General features: G+C 32.3%; 1 protein-coding gene across 3 annotated transcripts; it reads right to left on the bottom strand.

Moving 5' to 3' along the window:
- Nucleotides 1-1,988: 1,988 nt before the first annotated feature.
- LOC128986253 (protein takeout-like) lies at nucleotides 1,989-25,324 on the bottom strand. 3 transcript variants are annotated; one of them, XM_054406512.1, is made up of 6 exons: nucleotides 25,192-25,324; nucleotides 22,668-22,766; nucleotides 16,675-16,831; nucleotides 13,076-13,212; nucleotides 9,426-9,581; nucleotides 1,989-2,281 (listed from the first exon to the last, which is right to left on the bottom strand). In XM_054406512.1, exons 1-6 carry the CDS (start codon nucleotides 25,265-25,267, stop codon nucleotides 2,133-2,135), a joined length of 774 nt encoding a protein of 257 aa, XP_054262487.1. In that variant the 5' UTR covers nucleotides 25,268-25,324; the 3' UTR covers nucleotides 1,989-2,132. The 3 variants fall into 3 exon arrangements, with proteins under 3 accessions (XP_054262487.1, XP_054262486.1, XP_054262488.1); XM_054406511.1 differs by lacking the exon at nucleotides 1,989-2,281 and adding an exon at nucleotides 5,846-6,107; XM_054406513.1 differs by lacking the exon at nucleotides 1,989-2,281 and adding an exon at nucleotides 7,073-7,312.
- Nucleotides 25,325-26,233: the final 909 nt, after the last annotated feature.

The raw sequence follows: 26,233 nt of genomic DNA, 5'->3' as shown, positions 1-26,233 counted from the left end.
CGTTCTGTTGTGTTGTGAGTGTGTGAATTGTTCACTTCAGTTGATAAAATGTCTATATCATCCTTTATGGCTCGAAGAAACTGGATTGTGACATACGAAAATAATTAAAACATTTTTTATTTTCCGCACAGAGCTCATCAAAAAGGGTGTAATATAACCCTTTTGATTCTCTTGCACTAAGCATTGGATGAACATACATTTTTCTCTTCCTTTGCCTGTTGCCTCCTTTTCTTCAGAAGTAACAGAAGGAGAAGATACTTATAATCACTCATTATTCACTGTAAACACCGCTCATAACAAGTACAAGTGCAAGACAAGCACTCACAACAACGGCGCTACGGCGGTAAAATTCTGGCTACTCAACTGGCTACTAAACTGGTTATAGGTTTGGTGGCCAGTGCGTCGCCAGCTACTGCCGCTGGCGACGTCGCCAGGCTACCTCGTGTAATAGGGGCCTATACCTTTAATGAGTTCAAAATTGTTCTGGTGTGGGTTTCAGTGACATAGTGTAAAGGGCGAGCTTCTTATCCTAGCGAACAGGTGTGGACGAAATAAATGACTGTTTCCATTCTCGAGTGTTTCCCAGTTCTGGAAGTCATGGTAGGGCAGGAAAAAATATAGGTCATGGGTGTTTTTTTTTGGATGGTTTCTAAAGGTGATTAGTATATTGTTTACTGGCGGCAGTCCTTGATCTTACCGACTGGTATTTGTTATATTTTATTTTAATTTTGACAGTTTTCAAATGTTCAGACAATCGACAAAATTAAAGCGATGCTATATACCCGGTTGCAACTACCATTGGCCACGAATACAAGTAGGATTCTCATAGCTTTGTACAACGTGAAGTCGACTTTTATGTGTGCCATGTTGGTGATGTTTGTGAGCTTTATGTTTAAACTTACAGTTTTTTCTCTTATTTTACAGGGAAAATTTTACATCGTGAATTTCATTGTTTTGTTATAATATGAGATAAGTATTTAGTTCTATTTGGTTAAATAATAGAATAAATATTAAAAAATACTAATGAAGGATTCTATAAATTAACTGAAAACTCATTCAAGAGTTATCGGACTAAAGTGTAAAAATATTTTTTTCTCAACCATTAGGATGATAATATAACTCTTCGAGCCCAACTAGTACGCGCCTGAGTCCTTGGAGGCTAGAGGCCATCTTTCATTATTTAAAAAAGCTGCTGAAGAGTTATTTATCGTCCAAAAAATCGTTTCAAACACCAAAGTTGTTATAATTTAAATATCTAGTATACTGTGCGATTAGAAATGTTCTTTGTAGTTTTTTAATGTTCTCAAAGGGAGTCCATGGAAGCTAATAGCTCTTGGATATAACCTCAGAAAAGTAGTAGTAGTACAGCATCAAAAGTGGTGGTCTTTCACGTTCCGGTGTTGTTACTTAAAGTATTAATATTTTAAGTAGTTTAAATAAAACCCTGTTTACTTGGATCAACTTTTTCGCAAGTACAGTATTCACTGAACACGTAGAATAAAACATTCTTGAAATCCACATTTCACATTGAAACTACACGTGTTTGACTCGTACTAATAGTGTGAATCTAATACAATTAAAAAGATGTATTATTGATTATAAATTGTTTTACAATAAACAAAAGTGTACAGGAACCGGTGTTACGATACAATTTCCTCTTCGAGTGTCACAATAAGTAGTTCGACCTGTTTGCAACGACTGGATTGTGATGGAATCCCTTAAGCCAGTTTCTGTCAAGCTAAGGTTCAGAACAGAGTTATGTGATGTTTTTACAGAATATTTCAATACTTTCCTCACATAAATACAAATGTTTTACTACCTCTTCGTCATTTTTCCACATAGCTTAGAACTTTGCTATGAATTCATGTAGATTAAATAATAAATAAACAGCGCTGTTTCTTTAATTAGAAACGACTTAAACACAACAATGATAAAATAAGGGATGAGTAATCGTTGAAAACTCTGGGAAAAACAAATAAACACTCTACTGAGAAAATAAACATTTTTATTAAACATACTATAAATATTTTACTTAATAACATTGGTATTTGCTATGTAAATTGTACTAGTTTAGTGGTCGACGTTTACCAGTGAAGTGCAGTGGAACAGTAGGTCCACCAGCTGTTTATAATTTAAGAGTAGATGTCATCAAAAGGTACTTTTGAGAACACCCTGTTTGCTATGTTTCGAAAAACCAGTCCTAGTGCAGATTGCAAAGGCGGTCTCATATCGTCGTAAATCGCTTTCCAGTTGTCGTTTAACACCGCGTTTATGTTGTCACCTGTTTAAAAATATTATTAGAAGATTATTTTAATTATTGTTAAAAAGTGCTAGGTGAAAAAGCAAATGCTCTTTTAGGAGTGATTCTAACAGGATGAAATGAGATGGAACATCGAATAAACACTTTCAAATATAAATTTTAACTAAGATGTGCTCAATTGAGTTATACATTTTGTACTTTGGTAATTTTTTTTTGCCATTTGTTAGAAATAATTGGATAGTATTGGGAACTAAAAAAACGGAAGGTGCAATTCGAAAGGAAATACAGTAAGGAGGATAATCGATCGAACCCTCTTTGAATGCTCTTTAAAACTTAATATTTAAAGAAGATTTGTTTGATTTCCCCCCTCTTATTTCCTTAAATCATACCTTGCGTTTTAAAATTGGTTAAAACAGAAATGCCTACTTAAATTTTATTTTATTATGCCTCTGTGTCATTTTTTTACAATAGCGTGGTATTTATTTTAGTTCTGACACAATTTTTGTAAAGAGCAATCCCATATTACACATATTTCCTTGATTTGTATGTTTTTCAATGTTAGTTTTGTTTAACTTATTAGTATTGTTTTTTTTATTTTTATTTTTTTTATTAGTAAGGTTGTGAAACTATTGTTATGGTTTCCATAACGGGAATAAACGTTATAGAACAAGTTTAAACCCCTGTCTAAAAATGGAAATGTAGCCTACAAACTCTTATGACTAGTGAAAACCGCAGTAGAGTTAAATGAAGCAAAACAGCTGTTAGTGCAGTTTGAGAAGATCTCTGAAAAGCAAAGTAAAGCCAAGTTGATACATTTAATGCTACTATCAACATAAAAATAAAATATAAGTAGATAGATAATCGTAGTGCTGGTTAATGAAATGATCAACTCAAATTAAAACAATCACCAAAATAATATTTCATCACTTGGGATTAAATTCCCTGTTTGACCTAAACAACTAAGGCCGAGGCTTGAAAATGATTGAGGATGTAAATGACTTTTAGACCTGTGTGAAATGTGATATATATATATATAAAAGGCAAAGCCCTCACTGACTGACTCACTCACTCACTCACTCATCACTAATTCTCCCACTTCCCATTTACCTAGGAAGCTGAAATTTGGTACACTGATTCTTTAGACATTAAATAGGAAAACTAAGTTGTTTTTATTCTGATCGGACTCTCGGGCTCCGCCCCAGTGGCTCTGGAGTTTCCCATGTTAACCTTATGAGTACTAATATTTAAATGGAATTAATGAATCTTAACAGCTGTTTCAATTAAACAAGTTGGTTCTGTTCTATGATGTTCAATAGCATTAAAGTTACAAGGATTACCAACAGGGTTCAGCACTATTATTTTTTTTAAATTTATGACAACAGCTAATTTGCAACCAAAAGGTGAGTGAGCGTAGCGAACGAACTTCAACCTGGAGGCGAGTTAGCGTAGCGAACGAGCTAACCTGAAGGCAAGTGAGCGCAGCGAACGAGCTCCAACCTAAAGGTGAGTGAGCTTAGCGAACGAACTTCAACCAGGACGTGATTGAGCCATGCGAGCGAGCTCACTTACGAAGTAAAACGGGGCAAAGCCCGCGGGTACAGCTAGTGAAATATATTTTTTTGTCATACTGAAACTATTTATTCAAACCACAAAACTAAAGATTCTCATACTTTTTACGTTGGTAAAAGTGCTTCAATGTTTTTCGTCTATTTTTGCTCCGAGTTATTATTATCTAGATGCACTAGGCATCTAATCCGCCAACACGGTGCATTTCGTGTATCAGAATTAAAAAAAAATACTATTTTGAACGCTTTATCTACTTATAGTCTACTTTAAATGTGCATTTTATACCGATGGACACAGATCTATTTACAAATAAATTTTTAACTCAAACTGTTAAAATGAAATTTGAGAACAAACTATTACACTGCATTTTTGCAATACATGCCAAGAAGTCCTAAAAACTTTGTTTCGGTCACAAAGTTTGTTACACGAAAGGGACAAAGACCTAGTTACACTTAGACCTAAACATTGAAAGTTTTCAAGCGTGGGTTAGCTTCAAAGTAAAATCTGGTGCATATACAAGCTGTGCATTTTACTATGTTTCTTAACCACTGAATAAATCAGTGACAAGTGAGTCTTGGCTACAATAACGCTCAAACCTGCTTAGTTAAACAAGATTTTGTCCCAATTAATTAACTTTCATGCAAAGGCGTTTCAAATTCATAATAATTAATGATGGTACAAAACTTACTTGTTTATGACGTGTTTGTGTCCAAAGGTCAGCTAGTGTAGGACTTGAATATTATTTTCACACAAAATTATGAAAAATTTACTTGAAATTTCTTTTTTGCTTTTGCTAATTCTTATAATACGAAAACTATAAAACTTCCGGATAACCATATTAAAATATGTGTTGAAAAGGTTTGTAAAATTTGATTTTGTGAAAATTCTTTATGAATCTACTACACGTGCTAATGATGTTAACTTAGAATCAAACGCGTTTACCTAAATTAAGTTATTTTGTTTTCTTTTTAGTGTCTATATCTTTTTGTTCAAGGTAATCTCATTCTTCATCTAATATTTGTATCGTCTTCACAAATATCAGATGTCAGAGAACTGAGTAAGTTACTTTTATTACCAATTTGTAGTCCACAAACGAATATACTGTTATAGTTCGGATGGTTCATAATTGAGAAAATAACCTATGCTCTTTATCACGAATTCGATAGATGTGAGTGGCCCTTATATTGGCAATGGTTAGACACAAATCTTGCCTTATCCTTTTGTTGGTTTATTAGCATCTTTAATAAAGAGAGAACTCATGGTGTAGTAAAGTTTTCCTAAATCAGATTCTTCTTGGACACACTCATATTTGGCCGTACTCTTCGCCCGAAGTATGTTTTTATACCTTTAATGTCTCCCATATGGTAGCTATTTTGATTTAAGTAGAGGGCTATCACACTAAAACCCCATTCGCCCCTAGCTTTTGCAATTAATACCCACAACCCGTATCTAATCATTTCGAGGGGTTTTGGAATTTGCTCGAGAGAGGATGATTTAGGATTTAGGAAGACAGACTGCTTTCTTCCTTCTGATGTTAAGTTGTGGCATGTGGCCCAAACTTGTAAGGTCCTTTTATCATCAAATTAAGCTTTAAGTATTCCTCTCTGACTGACAGTTTCTTATAACAATTCCTTTGTTCATCAGTAGTCACTAGTATATTTTACATGAATATAATTTTGAAATGATTGTAATTAATATATATTTTAAGTAAATGAAAGTCAAACTAATGGGATGCTAACCTGTAAGTTAGCAAACACTGTAATGTAAAATAAAGAAAGATACAGTGTTATCAACATAGTTTATTGTTACCAACAGTCAATACTGTATTCAAAATTGGCTATCCTGTTTGAAATCAGTATAATTTTTTTTTCTATAAGCTAAGTTAGACCAAAAACTATTTGATAAAAAAGGTTAGTCAACAAAACTATTGAAAGCATTTTCACTACAAACAAAAAGTTTTTCTCATGCAAATCATAATCTAAAAGTAGACAAAATTAAGGCAGCATAAAAATTAAACAATTAGCCAATATAACCTTTATTGACTGAAATGACAAGGGATTCATTGTGTTTGTGGTTTTCGTCTTTTAGGGTAGATGGGCTTTAAGGAGTTGAGCTACATGGTAGAGCGAGACCTATGGGAACACCTTGTTGTAAGGAACGTTTTTGAACAATTTTCGTGCGATATTTCCTAAAGCCAGGTCTAAAGCTGACTCTACGGGTGCCTTCATGTCTTGGTAAATTTCTTTCCAGTTGTCATTCAAAACCAAATTCATATTATTGCCTAGAAAACATTAAAACATAAATGAAAATTCAACATCGGAACAGATTTGATACATGCTAAAAAGAATGTTTATAAATTCTCCTGTCCAAACACTAGGATCTTGTAAATATTCCTAAGTTATTGAATAGAACCCTACAATTTCTGTGGCATTTTGTATTTAAGTTGTTGTGGGTTAACGGGTTCATTGCATTAACTGTCTCGTATATGTACGATATGTAACTTTTATAGTTTGGCGTAATTAAAAAGTTGTACAATATTTCACATTACCCACACTCTATCAGTGGTTGAATTAATGGACTCAACATGGAATTTAACTCCTACTTCAGGGAAGTGTATCTTTAGTCAAGGTTGGAAATAGCTCTATGGTGAGCGGAAACCCAAAATTAGAATGGTGGATGAATATTAGAAGAATTGTAAAATAGAGATGTAATACAACATGAAGAGAGGTTGCATATTTTTGAATAGTTGCAATACTTGTGAGTATCTTTATCAACAGGATTTGCGTTGTTAATTTACTCTTAAGGTATAATTTATAAGTGCACAATGTAAACAATTCCTCATAAAACATATTATACTTTGAAGCTTCTAAAAATAGTATTACTTCCAAAACCATAGGCAACATTTGTATGATGTCAAAAAACCGTTGTACAAATAGTTAGGTTTTAAAACTAGACCCAAACAGACCATCTGAAGGCAGTTTATTAGCAAAAAAGAAATTGGTAGAAAGCCTTCTAAATGGTGTTAAACTATTGCGGATTCTATTTCTCTATTGATTTTTCATAAATGATGATTGATGAATCACAGCAAAATTAATTATAATGAATTAGCCTAGTTATGAAAAGATTGGTTAGTTAACCAAATTAATTGTTAGAAAGAAGAAACAGTGTTAGTCAAAATACCCGTCCTCCATGCAAAAATAAAGTCTAACAGCAGACAAGAATGGAGACATTAGAAAAATCATACAATTTGTCAATTGAAACTTTATTGACTGAAAGTAGAAAGGGGATGAGTATTACTGTGAATATTTTTGTTAATGAGATTCAGGATGTTGGAGACCTAGGGAAAAACTCTGTTGTAGGGGACAATTTTGAACACTTTTTTTGTAGCCTCTCGGAAAGCCAGGCTTAAAGCCGATTCGACTGGAGCCTTCATGTCCTGGTAAACTTCTTTCCAGTTGTCATTCAATACCAAATTCATATTATTTCCTAAAAGCCATAAAACAACAATGCACATTATTAGCTTTTAAATGCTTTTACTCTGGTGTATTGGGTTGCTTTGTTCTAAATTGGAGTTCAAAAGTAAGGAGCTGGTAAATATTGTTCAATTATTATCATTCAAATAACATTTTACCTATCAAAACTTTCTACAATTAAAATGCAATGTATGTAGAACTACAATTTTAAAATGGTTGACTTGTACAACTAGATTTAGATATATCGTAGAAATTCCAATTTTAAGGACTAGTGTAATCAAAGAAAACATATTATAATCTAATTATTTATTTTCTATTTTATTTCCTAGTCAAAAAATACTTGATGGGTAAATAAAAACATAAAAGTTTGCAATGCTGTATGCCACTTTTTTCGTTAGACACGACTAAAAAGTTTGTTCAAAAGTACCCACTCTGTTCTAATTACTGACTAAACCGTTAACATGGGGTTAAAGTCTATTTCAAGACTCGGGGGCAAGTAATCTAGTTACTTCATACAAGTATCCCAGATCTAATGGTTAATGAATATTGGAAGGGGTTGAAGTAGACATGGAATATTGCATACATAGAGGTTTCAAAGACTAGAAACCTCAAATAAACTATTCAAATGAACTATTACGGGAGATAAGTTGTAGATGTGTTATTGTTACATTGATGAACATAATAATGAAGATAACTTCTCATTCAAACATCAATAGCTGAAAATACACACTCGAATAAAAATTTCTACAAAGATTATTAATAGGCTACTATAAGTTAAGTATGTTCCAATGTCATATATCACCATTGACTATGTATTTTGTGTAGACATGTCATTGATAAGGCAAAACCAAATGCATGTTTATTGTTTCGTACTTAAAATAGGTAAATAAACCCCTCATAGCGTGCTACTGTTTCTGATTTTTTAATGCAATAGTTGATAGATACATAACTAGTAAAGTTTATAAAGTAGTCCTTTGATATAACACGAAATGAAGTGGTTGACAGGAGTTGGTAATTTTCACCACACCATTCATTCATTCAGTTAACACGCCATTAGGAATATGTAGGCAATAGTAGTTTACGCAATGATTGCTTTAAGTGAGTCTTTACGACACGAGTAGAAAATTCAAGGCACGAGCCTTGGCGAGTGCCTTAAAAACTTCTACGAGTGTCGTAAAGACTATTAACGCGAGTTGCGTACACTACTTTACCTACGACCGTTTTTTGGTTACTATCAATCTGGATTTAATTACTAACAATCACTACTGATAACTTTTTAGAGAGGTTATGTTTTCGTGTATTGCCATTGCCACTGAAAGTGATGCAACGACTTGTTGTATAATCAGCTGATTTCCTGTAATTACGTGTTTGTTAAACTTCGTTAAATATTACATTGCTAGCAGCATTCTTACCATAAATAATATTGTATCAGGTACAATTCGGCAAATATTTAATTTATTTTTGGACTTCCACCAACTTAATTAAGAATACGCGAGTATCAACATGAACAAGTTGGTCAACAATTAAATTGGTCAACTGATCAGCTGATCAGCTGATTAGTTGACGTTCGAAGCATTACAATTTTAATTCTTTTCTCTCAATACTTGAACCTCATTGGTCCGTTACCTGTGTTGATATGAGAAAAACTATGCTGATATGAAATGAAACTATGCTGATATGAAAGTAAATAGCTGTAAAGTGAAACTTTTCAATTCTAAGAACTGAACTGAAATGGCTACTTTAAAAAAACGGTCGTAGGTAAAGGGGTTTTCATTGTAACATTATTCATGGTCCATTTAATAGTATGGATATATCGTACCATTGACTTGTGATACTGAAAAAGACATCGCATTTACACGTATCATCCGTTCTTTTCTCTACATTCTGTTGACAAGAAAGTTTATGTGACATAAAATCAGCTATAGTAACTTAATTCAGTTAAGTCCGGTTAGAAAAAAAAATATCGGACAAACTTAACACGGAGATGACATGTCTAGTTGTATCAATTGTCAATTTAACAGAAACTACGCACTTTCAAACACCAAAACAATACGAAACATGTCCAACATATTCTAATTAATTTCTCTTTTGGTTTCAAAACAACGCCTTTTCAATCTATAACTTACCGAGCTCCTTGTTGCCGTTGAAGAGGTTTTCCAGGTCGTAATGAACCCTCTCTACATCTTTGACCACGAATTTGAGAGTGTTCACTTGAGCATACTGCTTACCATCCTTGGTGATGGGCTTGCCGGAGAGATCGGTGATCTCGCCCTTCGGGTTTACTGGGGAAAAATATTTAGTCAAAACTGGTACCAAACTAATATGGTGAGATGATTGCTAATTGCATGACTTTTATTTATCAGCCTATAGTAATTTACTCAACGATCGCGTGAAGATAGAAGGTATCACTTGTAAGAACTTAACTGAAACACCTACTTTAAAATTGGTCGTAGGTAAAATAACTTAACAACATAAAAAATATAATAACATACCGTGCACTCGCCTTTGGCTCGATAGGCCCCCTTTTGTGGTTGGGATTGTTGGAAATATCCCCGGAGAAAATCTGTTACTTTGTTTTACGCGTTTTCGCATACGTTTTATACGAAATTTGTTCGTCAACAGCAAAAGTAGGCAGCAACATTGTTAAGTTGGTATATTAGTGTTCCAGCCCATTAGCCAGATTAGTTTAGCCTTGAATTGGCTGAGGCAATTATAATTTTTTGTGCGCCACAGTGCAAAAAAACAAACCTCCTTGCCAAGTGAGTTCCGCAGCCTCTGGTTATTATAAATAGGAACTACCAAATTTAATTAAAGATTTACTTTGAATATTGCAAGAAGAATCTTGTACTAGGCCTACATGTGCGTGGTTTTTTTGAATGAGTCAAACCACTCGATGGCATCGTTGAATTTAAAATTCATACCGTATCCTAATCGGATGTAAAATAGGTCTCTTCATTCGCCTAATGGGTTTCATGATGAGTGGAATACCCAATCGAAATCGAAGTGTAAATATATGTTTCAACTGCTATTAGACGTATTTTTATTAACTTTCCGAAAAATAGGTGGCTACCTGAAATTTTTATACAAAAAGATTTTTCACATTTAAGCTGTCTTAATTTTCCTTACGAATTTTATGTTTTTGACTGCAGTTCTTGAAAAATCTAACCTAATATGTATACCAGGTGTTTCATATTCGCATGTTCAATATGGATGATGTTTCGATTTGTGTTTCATGTATCCAAGATCAGCTGTTTATCAAGCCAGGGCCATTGATTAAGACCTATAATAACACATATTGCGTTTTAAGGCAATTAAGCTATACTATAGTTGCTGAGGTCCTAAAATCATATGCTAAAGGGCGATTTGTTTAGTAAGGTGTGAACAGTTTAAAAAATCAACAGAATAATTTAAAAATTAATTAAAATATGTTATTTACTAAAATCATTTTAATAGTACCTATAACTAACTGTGGGATTTGTTTTAAATTCACATCCCTAGAAGCTGCAGTGAAATACAATGTAAAACACAAAAGCTTTCACGGTTTGGCGTAAAAGCTTTCAAAGAAACCGACTTGGAATAGACTAACGGATATAGTATTGAACTGTCATTCATATTGAAATGTTTGTTTTAACTGACAATGACATGGACAACTGGAAGAAACCCTTCTTTGTTCAAATATTGGGTATTAAATTAGAATTGAGCTGCCTACCTATTTACTTTTCCCATAACACAATTTCCTTTGGTATTATTAGTACATTACTATGTTAGCTGCTGTTTGTAAGAACAATTTTTTTTCTTTTTTTATTTGTAGCGAATTTCCCTATAGGAAAGTAGCTATTACCTATTACCGTAGGTGGCATGGTAAAACCTAGACCTGGGAACGATTACTTTTTCATTTTGATGTCCCTAGAGGCCAAAAACGCGATTAGTTCCATTTTGTTTTATATGTATATATTTATTTAGTCCGTGAACGCGATAACTTGAGTTATGTTTGTCCGTTTTTGTTGAAATTTGGCTTAAAGGTGTAGGGTGTGATAGTGAGTTCGCGAACTAGCATGATCGGAATATGGGAACGGGGTGTTATAGGGTGTTTTATGGGGTAAAAAATAGGTTTTCTTTTTTTACCTCAAATCCTTAAATTTCCCAATTTTTATTTATATATTTTTAAAGGAAAAAAACAAATAATTTAGTATATTGAAGTGTTTGTTATTTTAAAATAGGTGGTTTCGGATAAAATTCAATAAATTGTAAATTTAAAATTCCCATGTTATTCTTATAAAGAATAAGTAAACTGTTATATCCACACAAATTCTATTTTCACTATTGTAATTGTGGAAATTTACGTTTGTCAAAAGACTAAAATCTGATTGAAGTTCATAACTACCAAGATATTATCATTTTGAGCAGTCAAAACAAGTAAGTGGTAAGTGGCTTTAAACATGTTTTATCCTGTTATAAACAATTTGAAGAAAAACGAGTAAATAATTAGAACACCCGTAATTTAACAAAATAATACAGTTTAATTGGCCTGTTACAATATTTGTCGATTCCGACAATATAATTCTCCCACAATTAACGTCGAAGATGCCAAACAGGATGAAACTGCCTTAATTGCGGCAATTTACACGTGCAAAATACCGCGCCAAAAGAGGCCTACATGGGCGTGGTAAACTGGTCTCCCGCGCAACAGCTGAACAGCAATCAGCTGGTTAAACAACTGATGACCTTGCCGAGGCACGCTTGATACTGAGAACACGGAACATCTAACTGATACTCAGTGATTTACTAAAAAGGTGTTTACATTTTTTAAAATTGTTAATATTTACAGATTTTGATGTTTTTTGCTTCGTAGTTTAAAGATCCATAAATGGCTTCTACTAAAGACCTGGAAAATAATTACAACAAAGATAAAGGTGTTAAAACGTCTTTATAAAATCCGTAAGAGAAAATTAATTTTTAGGGCAAAACTGAGGTTAACAAAATAATGTAGAATACAAGCTGGACAATTACTATGGGGGAGAAATATTAGTGTTAATCAGGATCGCGATCATGGAAATGTTGGCAAATTATTTGAAATAAGGAATTATTTGCTTGTTCAAAGTCTTGATTGGTTGTGCAAAGAAATGCTTGATTGATAATGTAAGTTTGAATTGACAAAAGTAATTTTGGGTTATCCAGAGTAATTCTTTCTTACCCTAAGCCCATATCTGTAAAAAGTGACATTTTCCAAAGTATATATGTTTGTCCTGCATGCTTTTTGCTATCTTCCTTTTAAAAGTAATTGGCTACCCCAAGAACGATTTATTTTTCACGATACCTTGTTTTATGTATCGTTTGCTTCTACAAAGTGTTGTTTGTGTGTCCGAAGTACTATGAAATAGTTTAAAGTAAAATTTGCTGTAATATTGGTTTAATTTGTGTACCTTTAGCTTGCCTTGTGTAATGTTATAATGGTATGTAATGTAATGTATGTTATTATGTGTATGACTTTTGTCATACAGAGCAATGATTGCTCAAACCATTTAAAACTTTTGTGTTAAACCTTTTGGCTCTAGGAAGTAATGTAACATTTTTGGTTTGCTTTAAGTAAGGTTTGCTTGTTTGGATGAATTATAGCATTTCCGATAAAGGTTGTGTTTGTACAATCTGTAAGTAATTCTGATTACTGTTTGCTTGCCCCAGGTAATTTTTGCACACCCTAAGTATTTTTTTGTTTCCTTAGGTCATTTTCCAATCCCAGCTCAATATTTTCTTACCCTAAGTACAGTTTATTTACCCAAGGTAATGTTGCACTTGCCGGATCCCTCAATAGGTAGAACCAGAACCTTGCCTTTGATCGTGTAATCGCCTTGCAGCAGAATCGGACCTTCGATGTCGATCTTTGCCTTCATCTTGTAGTTATCAACATCCATGCTGTGGAACAAACATTTGAGTTACCAGAACAAACGAAGCACATGCATCAAAAGTAAAAATATTTTTGTAACTAACCTAACTAACCAACAGTACTAACCCTAACACAAATCATTGAAAATGAAGAAATCGTCGATGAAAGTACTTAAAGAATTTATGAAACACGCCAAGTTTAAATTGCAATATAAATTAAGTACGATACGCAAAAGCTAGGATCAATCGTCAATCAAACTTTTCAGTTTAATGTCGAAACTGTCAATTACCTTTACCGAATGAAATACGTGTTTTCTGCCATATAAACTTAGTTTGAACTTAAGCGGTAAATTGCGCGCCGTTAAACTTTCAGTAGCAACCAGTATAATATAGGTTTCTCTGCGCAGCTCCCGTTTATGCAATTGACTTTGAATAGTACAAAATTATACTTCGCATCCTATTGTAAAATCTTTTGCTTGTTTTTGTGTTGTCCATTTTGGGAGCGCTAATGTGTAATCAATGTTTTTATCTTATTTTAGGGTTGATTATACAACAACCCTTTACTCTCTGGTTGTAATACAATTGACCAAGCAATGTTAAATAGAAACGTTGAAAATATGGCCTACGTTATACATATGATAAGTCTATCCACGTATAAATCTATCATACTTGCGAATTTCCTGAGTATAATCTTCTTGGTTTTTAGCGAATTTCCCTATAGGGAAGTAGCTATTACCGTAGGTGGCACGGTAAGACCTAGACCCGGGACTGATTTACTTTTTCATTTTGATGTCCCTAGAGGCCAAAAACACTATTCGTTAAAATTTTTATATATGTGTATATATACAGACTGTCCCAAAAGTCCCGGACCGGTTTAATATATTCAAAACGACAACAGATAAATCAATAAGATTTTGGTACTTCAACACCACACCTAAAAATCTACTTTTTTAAGGGACTATCAATTTTCTGTCATATCATGGGGACGTCCCGCAAGGAGTCAGAAGGAAATCTTAAATAGAAGCATAGGTTGACATGCATATCAAATTAAAGACCTTTACTAGTAGATTACAATGCCGTAAATTCAAGCTCAAAAGAATGCCTGAGTAAAAAATGGCAGCCGTTCAAAGATTTCTTGAACCTGCCATTTTGAATCTTTGAACGACTGCCATTTTTTACTCAGGCGTTCTTTTGAGCTTGAATTTACGGCATTGTAATCTACTAGTGAAGACCTTTAATTTGATGTGCATATCGACCTATGCTTACGTTAACAATTTTTTCCCGATTCCTAGGGCTGTGCCCCCAAATGCAAATTAAATGAATCTTTGAACCACTGTCATTCTTGACTTGGTTGTCCGTTTGAGTTCAAATTTGCGGCATTATATTTTGCTAGTAAATACCTTTAATTTGATGTACATGTCAACCTATGCTTCTATTTAAGATTTCCTTCTGACTCCTTGCGGGACGTCCCCATGATGTGACAGAAAATTGATATTTCCTTAAAAAAGTAGATTTTTAGGTGTGGTGTTGAAGTACCAAATCTTATTGATTTATCTGTTGTCGTTTTGAAAATATTAAACCGGTCCGGGACTTTTGGGACAGTCTGTATATATATATATACGTCCGTGAACGCGATAACTTAAGTAATTTTTGTCCGATTTTGATGACATTTGGTTTAAAGGTGTAAAGCGGGATAAACTTGAATGAGTTCGCGAACCAGCACGATCGGACCATGGGAACGGGGCTTTACGGGGGGTTTTATGGGGTAAAAATTGGTTTTGCTCACTTTTGACCCTCAAAACACAAAATTTCCCAATTTCTCTTTAGACCTTTTTAAAGAGCTTAAAAAAACAAATAATTTAGTATATAAAAGTATTTTTGTTCGATTATTAGTAACGGAGAAAATTAAAAAAATTGTAAATTTAAAATTCCCATGTTATTCTTATTTAGAATATTGTCAAATGTTGTAGTTTGCTTGTTTATGAATATATTTTGATCAAACTCGGCAAATTTATTTATTTTGTACTAAGCTATCAATATTTTACTCAAAAACACACTTTATTAGTTTCCTTGTAGCAGCAAACCTAGGTAACTCGTTAAACCTAATGTTATTAAAATATATTTAACTGAAAATCAATTCAGACAAATGGAAATTCGCTTAGTCGGCAGGTTTGCTGCGGCGGGGGTATTATTGTTACCTTTCTGTCCTGATAAAGTTAATAATTCTATCAATCTTCTCCCCACGCGTCAATATGTGGCGTGAAAAACATATTTACCGTGTCTATCAGTTTGATCAAATGAATATTTATCTAACTCAATAATGCTTTATGTATTCACATACCTCCCTTTTTACTCAAGTTTCCCGGAATACTAACAATTACCATTTTAATCTAGGATTTAATCTCTTTTTGCAACCTTGGAAAAGTGTTTTTGCGAGTGTCATTTATAGACTGGTCTGAATGGATCAAGCTAATTTATGTTCCCACATACTACGGACGTAATTAATTAAACAATCCTTAAACCTTTCCTTGTGCAGATTCTTTGTTGGATTTCTTATCGGTGTAATTGGTGATATTTAAAACTTAGAGTTAATTAATGTTAATGTTTATGGCTACTAAAGCAAAAAATAATATAGCAAGACTAAAAGAGTAGTATATACGTGTACATTTTTAAGTTTTAAAGATGTTGTGGATAAAAAACCCTATAGTTTTTCCGGTTAAGAATATTAGTTTTGTAATTTACTTTGAGGTTTGAATCTTTTTCTGACCTTACAGAGATACTCTTGTACACTGGGCTTGGACGTGTGCGTGGAGAGAATACAGCACATCAAGGAGTGAAGAAAAGTAAATTAAAGAAAGATTTAGTGGTAGATACCACAACGCGAACCCACTACATTAGTTCTCAAGGGAAAGTAATATACCTAACACCTTATTAAGTTTCAAACAACAACCAATTTGTAATCAAATGACCTAATTCGTGACCTTCTTCTTTTTAGCTCTTCTTTGGGTGAGGGGGGGAGGTTGTATTTCTTCTCAGTAACATGCAACCAACTAAAACGAAGGCTAAACAAGAAAAATAATGTTTCTTGTGTTATTTCATTTATTGACGATCACTGGTGGTTTAGCTTATTAGTAATTCGGGGTTAAATCCTACACATTTGTCGGAGCTCACTGAATCTTCATCTTGAATTACCCAAAACACAATACTTAATCCCTTCTGTCATTTTTACCATCCAGCAATAATTCTAGTTTTTTTGCTAGTTTCATGTTGAATATATTCCCTGTCTCATTCACCCAACTGTGTACCGTACAAACCACCGTGGGAACCTTTCAATTATGTCCAAATTAGTAAACTCAGAACATTTAGTGAAAAAATAATGAGAGTGCAAAATACTGAGAGAATATTTGTTTAAGTAGGGGTAGTCTAAATTGCGAAAACCATTGTGACCATCGAATGTTTGGGACTATTTGGAAATCATGTACAAGTACTTACTCGACGCTCTTGATCTTAGCGTTCTTTAGTCCGATGATGTCAAGGTTCTTGAAGCTGATGTCAACATTGACTGCCTTCTTCTGATTGCTGCCTTTGGTCACCTGCAGAGACTCAACATGCAGAGGGTCGATGGTGAGGAGTCCGTACTCGGGCAAACCTGTGGATAATTATTTTACATAGTCAATTAGTTACATGGTTAAGTCCTTCGGCTACATATGGATGAGTAGTCTGACAACACGGTTGAGCGAATTGGCTACATGATTAGGTCATATAACAACTTGTTTGAGTAATTTTATTGGATAGTTAAATAATTTGACCATTAACGTATGATTTGACGGTTAAGTATTGGCTACTTGGTTAAATCAATTTATTGCATAGTTAAGTCATTTGATTGCAGCATGATTTTATCGTGATTTGATCAAGTATTTTCCCCACTTGACTACTCATAAGAATAAATTGTAGTCCATGTATGGTATTCTAAGGCAGAACTCGACGTTTGACTTTCGTTTACACTTTAAAGCTATTCGCTATTCGCTAATTTTTCAGAAGAAAATAGCCTAAATTACTTCAATACTATCGTATTGTTTTGTGTGTGTTTATAATCGTGTTATATTACACATTATACTACAATATATGTACCCCTCCGAATACTTTTTTGAGATTAACGTAAAGAATTCCGGATAAAAATAATTCAGTATGACGAAATAAAAAATCCTTCACTCGTGCAAAAAGTTTATTTTTCGATTCCCACTCATTTTCCTATCTAAGATTCGCCAATGTTGTCAAACTAGAGCTCGTATCGTAAACAGTAGTTTTGACCTTTGATAAATGACACTTATTTGTTATTTGTCTGCGATAAAATTATGTAGCTTAGATTTCATTTTACAACGTCACAGCAAGTTTCAGCATACAGTTAACAGTTGAAATTACTTGCTCTTTGAATCTTGATTCACATGAGACCGGGCATAACTTTCACAATGGAAGTGACATGTCGCCTTAATGAAGTTGCTTCGATATCTGCATAGCGACGCGGTGACTGATAACTTAATCGGATGGCTAAATTAATTTAAAGATCAAGTTGTCTACTTAAACGTGTTACGCACAATTTTCAATCAAATGATACTTTAACTAAAGGAGATTTAAAAAGGTATAATTTGTATACAAACCCCCCCTTCCACACATAATTACACAAAGTTTACTGGGCTACATTTTACTCTTTTTATGCAAGACTTCAAAATAGTTTTATCTGAACAAAGTCAAACCTGTTAAGCAAAAATAAAATATTTCAAAGTGTTTATATGCTAGTACTAATCATAAACATAATTGGTTAAGAATATAAAATACCCCCGCCGCAGCAAACCTGCAGACTAAGCGAATTTCCATTTGCCTGATTGGATTTACACTAAAATGTCTCCTTAAAAATATCACATTTATTCCCTATTTAAATAGAATGAGTTAAAACACATACTTAGGTTTGCTGCAACAGGGAGGGTAAAAGTGTTTTTTTATGTAAAATGTTAATAGTTAGTAAGAAATAAAAACATTTTCCAAATTTGGGCAAAATATGTTAATAAACAAGCAAACTACAACAGTTTACTTATTCTCCATAAGAATAACATAGGAATTTTAAATTTACAATTTTTTGGAATTTTCTCCGTAACCGATAGGCGCATTATAACGCTTCAATATACTAAATTATTTGTTTTTTTAAGCTCTACAAAATAGTTTAGAAAGAAATTGCAAAATTTTATGTTTTTTGGGTCAAAAATGGGAAAAACCCATTTTTACCCCATAAAAGCCCCCATAAACCCCCGTTCCCATGGTCCGATCATACTGGTTCGCGATCTCGTTCGAATAAACGTAGGTTTACACGTTTGTACCAAATTTGATCAAAATCGGATCATTTTTGCTCGAGTTATCGCGCTAACGGACACATATATAAATATATATATATATATATATATATATATATATAAATATATATATATATATATATATGAATTTGAACGAATGGTGTTTTTGGCCTCTAGGGACCTCAAAACGAAAAAAAAAATCGGTCCCGGGTCCAGGTCTTACCATGAGTACTACGGTAATAGCTTATTCCCTATATGGGAAATTCGCTAAAACGAAAAATAGCTGTTTCATTTTTTTTATCATAACTTTGATTTTTTTTGTATTTAGATTTATGAACCAAACTGTGTAGAAAACTTCCAACAACGCAACATTTACCTCATAATTTTATCTCTAATTTTAGGAAACCTTTCATAATTACTACCTCGTACACGTCGGGCTGGTTCAAGAACGAGAGATTAAATTCTTAACTACTTTATCGTCATTTTCAGCTGAGAAATGTTTCTTAAAACCATAGCGCAGAATATGTTATAGACAGTGACACAAAATAATTGAAAACAAACTAGTTAAATAGCAAAAAATGTATTATTTAAAAAGTTTTGTTTTGAATTACTTATAATTTGGGTTTGTGGAGATTACTTGGAAGTTGGTTAATCTTATAACGTTGGTTCCTTGATTGTGGACAATTTTTAAGTTTGGTCACAAGAATATCTTAAAACTCAAAATATGAACCCTAACTGCGGCAAAGTTTTCTAAAACAATTAGATTGGGTAGCATTTTAAATTTATTTTATTATTTTTAAAATTTTAACAAATACGTTTTAAGTTGGACTATTTACTATTATTATGTTTTATATATATATATATATATTTTTTTTTATGAATGGATAGTAGTACATATTTTTAATATTGTAAAACCTAAGACAAATTAAACATAAAACTATTCATAATTTTTTATAACTCATGGAAATTAGATTGTTTGAAATAGCTTCAATAACATAAATTTGACTTCCTCTTCTTAGCTTTTTGAACCGATTTGTGGAGTACCGACCTATTTTCATGTACAAGGGAGTTTATTCAGGGCAAACAAGATTTATCCGTCACAAGATTACCTCCCTGTCAACAATGATAAGGGTTAAGAAAATATTGTGTCCGGGTCAATCTGATACACTAACCTGTTGGAATATTATTTTCACTGTATCTAACGTCCATTATCGTATCACTTAATTTTTCATGCGCCGATTTCTACATAACTTAATTGATCGTAAAAAAATAATTTCCTACATTTTGAATGTCACGTTTTTATTTATCCGTCAAACTGTAATAATATTCAGCACAATAGTGGATGGAAAAAAGTAACAATATTATAAGATTGCACTTAGCCGAGTTTTGAATAAAGACTAGTAAAACTAACAATTAGTTATAACATGTTCATGTCTATTAACAATTTTGTTGTTAAAACTATATAGATGCGCTCTTAGTAAATTAATTGATTCTCTCCCAAAACTTGTGGGCATAATTTCTAGAATATTTACTTGCAAGTTATACTCTACTGATAATTTAAAGGTATACTCTGCTATACAAATATCTCTAAAATATAAGTATAAAATTAATAAATTTTATTTGTATGAAAATAAATAAATATATATTTATTTTATTAAGAAGCTACAAAACAGTTTATGCTAATTAAATTGGTGCATTAAGCATGCAAAAATAATGTTTGCAAGAGTGATACAATATAGAAAATATAACAAGGGGGAAAATATCCGTCTTCTATTGTGGCAGTCTTGTACCAATTTCACCCAAAATATAAATAATTTTAATCAAAATATTATTAAAATTTTATCTATTGTTGACAAAATATTATAAATACTCGTTGCACTTAGTTTCATTATACTTCTAAGTGTAAATACCACTGACAAGAGGATTATGATTTTCTTTATCTTGTCTGTGGTAAATACAATAAAGTATTACTTTGATATTATTATTCGTATTAGTATTTTATTAAAAGTAAGAAACCCCCTATTTCGTGCACACGTTTGATAAAAAAAACTTTCTACTTAGTTGGGAATTCTCTAAAATGAATCAAATATCTTATATCAAATATGGTACTAGCGTATAAACTATCCACTTAAGAAAGAAAATTTAATTATAAAAAATTGACTTGAGGTTCGATTTTCCTAAAGGTTTCTAGGTAATGTATACACTAAACCCATTCTATTATGCGATATACTTCAGGTTTAAAAGCGTGACCTTCGTTTTTCCTCGTTTGCGTTAGCGTATGAACTGGTTAGTCTCTAATTAATTGTACTTGATTCCATTCGAAGTAAATGGCGTCTTGATTCCATTGTTATGTGGAAAATGAGGAATTATTCAACAACAATTAAGTGTGCAATCGGGTTGTGTTGATGTTGTGACGCAATTCTAGACTTTGTTCATTCTTCCTACCTACAAATAGTTGCGATTATTTTAGCGTTGCATTTAATTTAGTTTTTGTTTATGCGTTCAAAGCTCTGGGTTTGTTTTACAGTTGTAAACGTTTAAGGGAAGAGATTCGCAGAATTATGGTACATTTAACAAAATATGCTATTCAATTATTATTTAATATGCTATTCAATGTTTATTCCAAACATTGCTATCACCAAACCAGCTATAATTGCTACAATTGCTATAAAAGCAGTGACAAAATAAGAATCTCTACTTGAAAAAGAAATAAAGAATAGATTAAGCAAATAAAGTAATCTACATTATATCACGTTGTAAATGGAAACCAAGAAGTTGAATAACAAAAAAGAAGTAACTAACTGCTTCACGGGAATGGATGGAACAATTACTTAAAGATCCGCGATCGGTTGGCAGTGCTTATTATTATCAGTAGTGCTGGACTGATATAATATATTACATATTTTCATAATGAATTTGTTTTTGAAACCACTAAAGCTCTCTAAAGCCGGGTTTTCCTAGGCGCGGAGTCGGCGAGCGGAGAGAGGAACGCGGAGAGCGGACTCCACTTGTCTTAGGCAATTTAATGTTACTGTTTTCCTAGAAGCGGAGCCGAATGCCATGTTAATTTCAATTCCGCTCTCCGCGTTCCTCTCTCCGCTGGCCGATTCCGCGCCTAGGAAAACCCGGCTTAAACAAGTAAATTGATTCATAGAACCGCTCTAGTTTAAAAGCATTTTCAAGAGCAAACCACGGGTTATAGACACATACAGATCCACTTCTAAGCTGTAAGGATTAAAAACCCATCAGCGCGATTAGGTGTTTTCTAAATTATACTTTAAATTCATAACAATGTAAAAGGAGATTAAGTTTCATAGTAATATATGATGTGTTTCACATAAAACAAAGTATTTTCGTTTATAATGTATTCAACCAATAACCAATAACGGTTACTTCATGTAGAAAGTTTCTTTATAGAAAGATGAAGTTCTGTGATTGTAAAACTAAATTTGTATTCATCACAAATACTAGATTTTGACAGTTTAAGCAATAATTTATTGTTTCGTAACTTTCTATACTGATATAAATATATATTGTTTACTTTATGCTGTAAATAATAATTATTTGAACAATTTTGAAATTTTTTTTTAAATAACGAAGTGAACTTTTAACAAATATTATCGTTCATCCTATATGATAACACATATTATTCTCTTAGAAAATATTTGCAAGCCAAGGGAAATATTTACATAATATTCGTAAATCACCACTTATCGAAGGAAAAATCATGAATGAGTTAATATTTTAAGACTTTTTAGTGTTTTAGCGAATTTCCCATGTAGGGAATAAGCTATTTTTTTGTGATTTGAGAAGCTTATTGATTTTTTGAAGGAAAAAAGTTTAACTGAATTATTTGAACGAATAACAGTCTGTATGAATACCCAAGACTATTCACATTTTGGACTTTGACTTTGGTTACTAGTATTAGTTTTGAACATTTGTTTGAACATACATTACAAGCATTGTCAAAATGTTTAGCAGCTAGGCCTATATCCATTTGTATGATACTTTGTAAACTATTTGGGTTTACTTAAAGATTGCAAAGCAAATGCGCTGTTTACCAAACTAGTCCATAACATTGATAAATACATATTTTAAAACAATTTGTTAAATACACAAAATAATAAAGCATTGCATTACCTTTCACCAGCTCCGGTACTGCCCTCTGTAGAGAATCTCTGACACATTCGTCCAGTTTATCTTTTGGCTGACCCCTTTTGCATGCCTTGAACCTGGGTGCTGGAAACAAAGCTCATGTTAGACATGTAAATAGTATAACATGGTGGCCAAGCTTGGCTAGGTGAAGGTTGTTTACAAACAGCTCAACGTGATCTATTTGAAAACGCTTAATTCTAATGGTCAGTGTTAGGTTCTTTGGCATACAAGGAAATCGGTGATTACAATGTTCAAGGAATCAAGTAAAATGTACTTACAAAGCAGATATGACAAAATTTAGAAAAAAATTGTCATATATACAATGCTCAAAATGTTCGTAAATGATAACACACCTTTATAATAAATGTAAACAAATCAAGATGTAAGTTTTTAAAAAGAAGTCATGATTAAAAGTCAAACGTCTTTACGTCTCCTGGTTCAACCATCTAGTTCTTTGTATTTTAATAAATATTTTCTCCTAAAAATTCTTTATAGATTGACAGTCCACATTACTATTGCAGGTTGAATTTAATGCATTCTTATTTTGCATTTAAAATAACTTGGGGCAATCTCGTCTTACATTTTGTTATTGGACTGCTTAAATTATTATTTTTTTTATGAAAATGTTTCCCGTTTAATTTGATTTGAACGATTTATCTAAATAAGCGGAGGGGTGTTCGCAGGTAAATCTGTCCAATGTCCTCATCGGACTAATTGTAGTGTCAGGCTACATAGTTTACTATTCAACCCTACACTGATTACGATGCTCATGTAACATTACACGCATGCAGCAATAAGTGTTAAATACACCATTGGCATTAAATATGGTATTGGTATCTAATTTCTGTCAGTTGTGAAAAGATGTCCTAGTCATAGAATTTTTTTTAAAGATAATCACAATACATAACAATGCATATATAAGAACAATATATAACAAATTAAAATACTGTTCAATTAGAAATCATCATTAGTCTATTATGTGATAAAAGGAACTGGTTTGCCTTATTTTAAAGTAGGCCTACACTGTAGGCTATTATATTAACAAAGTGTAAAATAAATTGCCTGAATTGAAATATAATATCTTTTTAAGATTAGTCTACATGAATAATATGTCACTAGTTATTTATCAAATTCTTATTATTTCAATAAGAACAAGAAACACCACAAAAAGAAATTGTCCTTATGTCTAAAACAATTTAAAAAATTATAATTATGATTTATACTTATTATATACAGTTATAAACTAAGGTTTATTTTATTAAAGCGTTTTGCTCATTACAGCCTTAGTTTACTTAGAAAAAGTATTTAAAATAATAATTACTATTAAAGCTTTTATAGAATGAATTAGCCATTACGGGTTATGAAATTTTAAAAGAATTAATTTGGTTTATTAAAGAATCTTTAAATAAAGTATTCAAAGAATAATTTGCGTGAAAGATTTTAAATTATATTGTTTGGAGAGGTGGTAAGATAAGAGAGTACCTTATCATCTTGGACTATTTTATGACTGAGGCAATGCCATTCACCTTTGAAAAGACGACACTTTTATCCAACAATGTTTACAAAACTACTCTTAATAAATGCTCTCTATTCATATTTTGATTAACCTTCTTTAGCTTTATAAGTATTACTATTTTATAACAGTGTTTTTATTTGATTTCGTATGTATTGTCACCAAACATTTTGTCAATACATCAACAAGGTTTTTCTCTCAACTGCTGTGTTTTCAATTACGGCTTCATTTGTTTGCACACAATAATATAACTAACTCGTTTGTACTAATAAAATAAATAGCAGGTAAAACGAACTATTTTATTATCTGTTGTAAATTAATTTTGAATAGGTTCAATTTGTGGTGAATAGGGTATTTCTATGTAGGCAAAGAAGAAAATTGCCTTTGGATGAAACATTAAGACTTTGAAAACTAAATTATTCTCCCTAAACAGTGTTTGTTCATAACAATTATTCAAAAATTAAAAATGCATAATTAAGAACATAATTAAGAAGAATAAAAAGTATATCGTAATGAAAATTTAATTCGACTTGAAATTGTATCTGTAGCCTATTTAAATTTAAATACAGATACAAATTTAAATTGTATACTTGTATTTACAGTTATTTATTATTGTTATTTACTTGTATTGTACAGATACTTGTATTCAAATTGTATCAAAATTCATGTGAAAAATATGACCAATGGATAAAAAATTTAATGAAAAGATACTAGACTAATTTTCAAGTATATTTTAATTTGTTTAATCAAAAAGGATTTACAGTCCAACAATCCTTTATCCAATAAATAGCGTTAATGATAGCATCCAAGAGTTCTTGGACTACAGAAACTTGGATATTGTAAATTATGGTATGTAAGTACTAGGAGTAATATGTAAATACCTAGCCTACTGATAACAAGGATTTTTGATAATACAACTTACTGTCAACTTTAGCTGAATGAAATAATTTTATTTTACAAAAAAATCTGATTAAAAACTGTTATATATTTGTTTACCTTTCTGAGCCAGAGAAGGCGTCAGCAACACAGCACAGGCTATCAGCACCGTCAGCATCTGCAGATAGGCCGCCATCCTGACGTGTGATTCAGCAGACAATATCAGCACAAGTGTTCTGCCTTGTGTTAGACACACTACATATACCAGCCACCAAGGTCAAGGCTTCCAGGCAGTAGCTGTGGGGTTCATTACTTTTGCTGCTCGAATTAACTCGTTTCGCCCTAAAAGTTGACAAAACAAAATACGTACGGAAAAGAATTTGTAAGTTTAATGAGGACATTATTTCACAGTAAATAATTTGGAATTTTAAACAAAGTTGTTTCTTTTTATGGGTGTTAAAACGTCATGGGTATTATTTTGGGGAACCGCAGAAACTCTTGCCTTGTTACTATCTAACGTCAACCTTTTTGTTAGGTAGAGTCTATTACCTCAGTTGTACGAATTTCCTCTTTTAGTTGTTTGAATCATTGACTAAACATTTATTCCTCAAATAAGGAAATTTATTTACGAGGAATTGTTTAAGGTGGAATGCGTTATCTCGTTAAAATGAAAAAGTTTTGTTAGTAGAATGTTGCATCTGAGTCAAGAATCGTCCCCACTTGGAATTAAACTATCAACCTTCAGATTTCAGTACTATAACCATAACCACTCGTCTCCCCAGATATTAATATATTTGGTAAATTATCAGGGGTCCTGTGTTTTAGGAAAATGTTTTAAGTGTATAATATTTTTGTAAATTCAAACAAATATTGTTTTTCGTAAAAGAATATGGTTTTTAGAGGAGCTTGTAATTATGGTTCATTTTAAAGCTATTCGCCTACTGGGTCTGATGATGATTGGAGTGTCCAATCGAAATCGAGCACCATTTACCATCTTTCATATGTATTTACAGTGTTGTTAGTAAAAATTTTAAGTGTAAAAATATTATTAAAAGTGTTATTTGACGTATTTTGTACTTTCAGATTTTTAAGTTGGCTACATCTTCATCATGTGATTATTAAGTATATTTTAAAGTATGTTATCGGTAGTCAATGGTGCTGG

The sequence above is a fragment of the Macrosteles quadrilineatus genome, unplaced genomic scaffold, assembly GCF_028750875.1.
Source record: "Macrosteles quadrilineatus isolate MER2022 unplaced genomic scaffold, UCM_ALF_1.0 Scaffold_2__2_contigs__length_208266976, whole genome shotgun sequence".
In the NCBI taxonomy this organism is placed as follows: domain Eukaryota; kingdom Metazoa; phylum Arthropoda; class Insecta; order Hemiptera; family Cicadellidae; genus Macrosteles; species Macrosteles quadrilineatus.
Note: the sequence above shows the minus strand (reverse complement) of the source record. Positions and strands in the feature narration are given on the sequence as shown.

Bases quoted from the DNA above. Each gene is read 5' to 3' on its own strand.
- LOC128986253 (XM_054406512.1), bottom strand. From the start codon at position 25,267: ATGGCGGCCTATCTGCAGATGCTGACGGTGCTGATAGCCTGTGCTGTG. The intron at 13,213-16,674 runs GTAAGTACTTGT...TTTGTTCCACAG, and splicing joins GCTAAGATCAAGAGCGTCGA to CATGGATGTTGATAACTACA. The intron at 9,582-13,075 runs GTAAATAAACTG...ATTTTTCCCCAG, and splicing joins CAAGTGCAACATTACCTTGG to TAAACCCGAAGGGCGAGATC.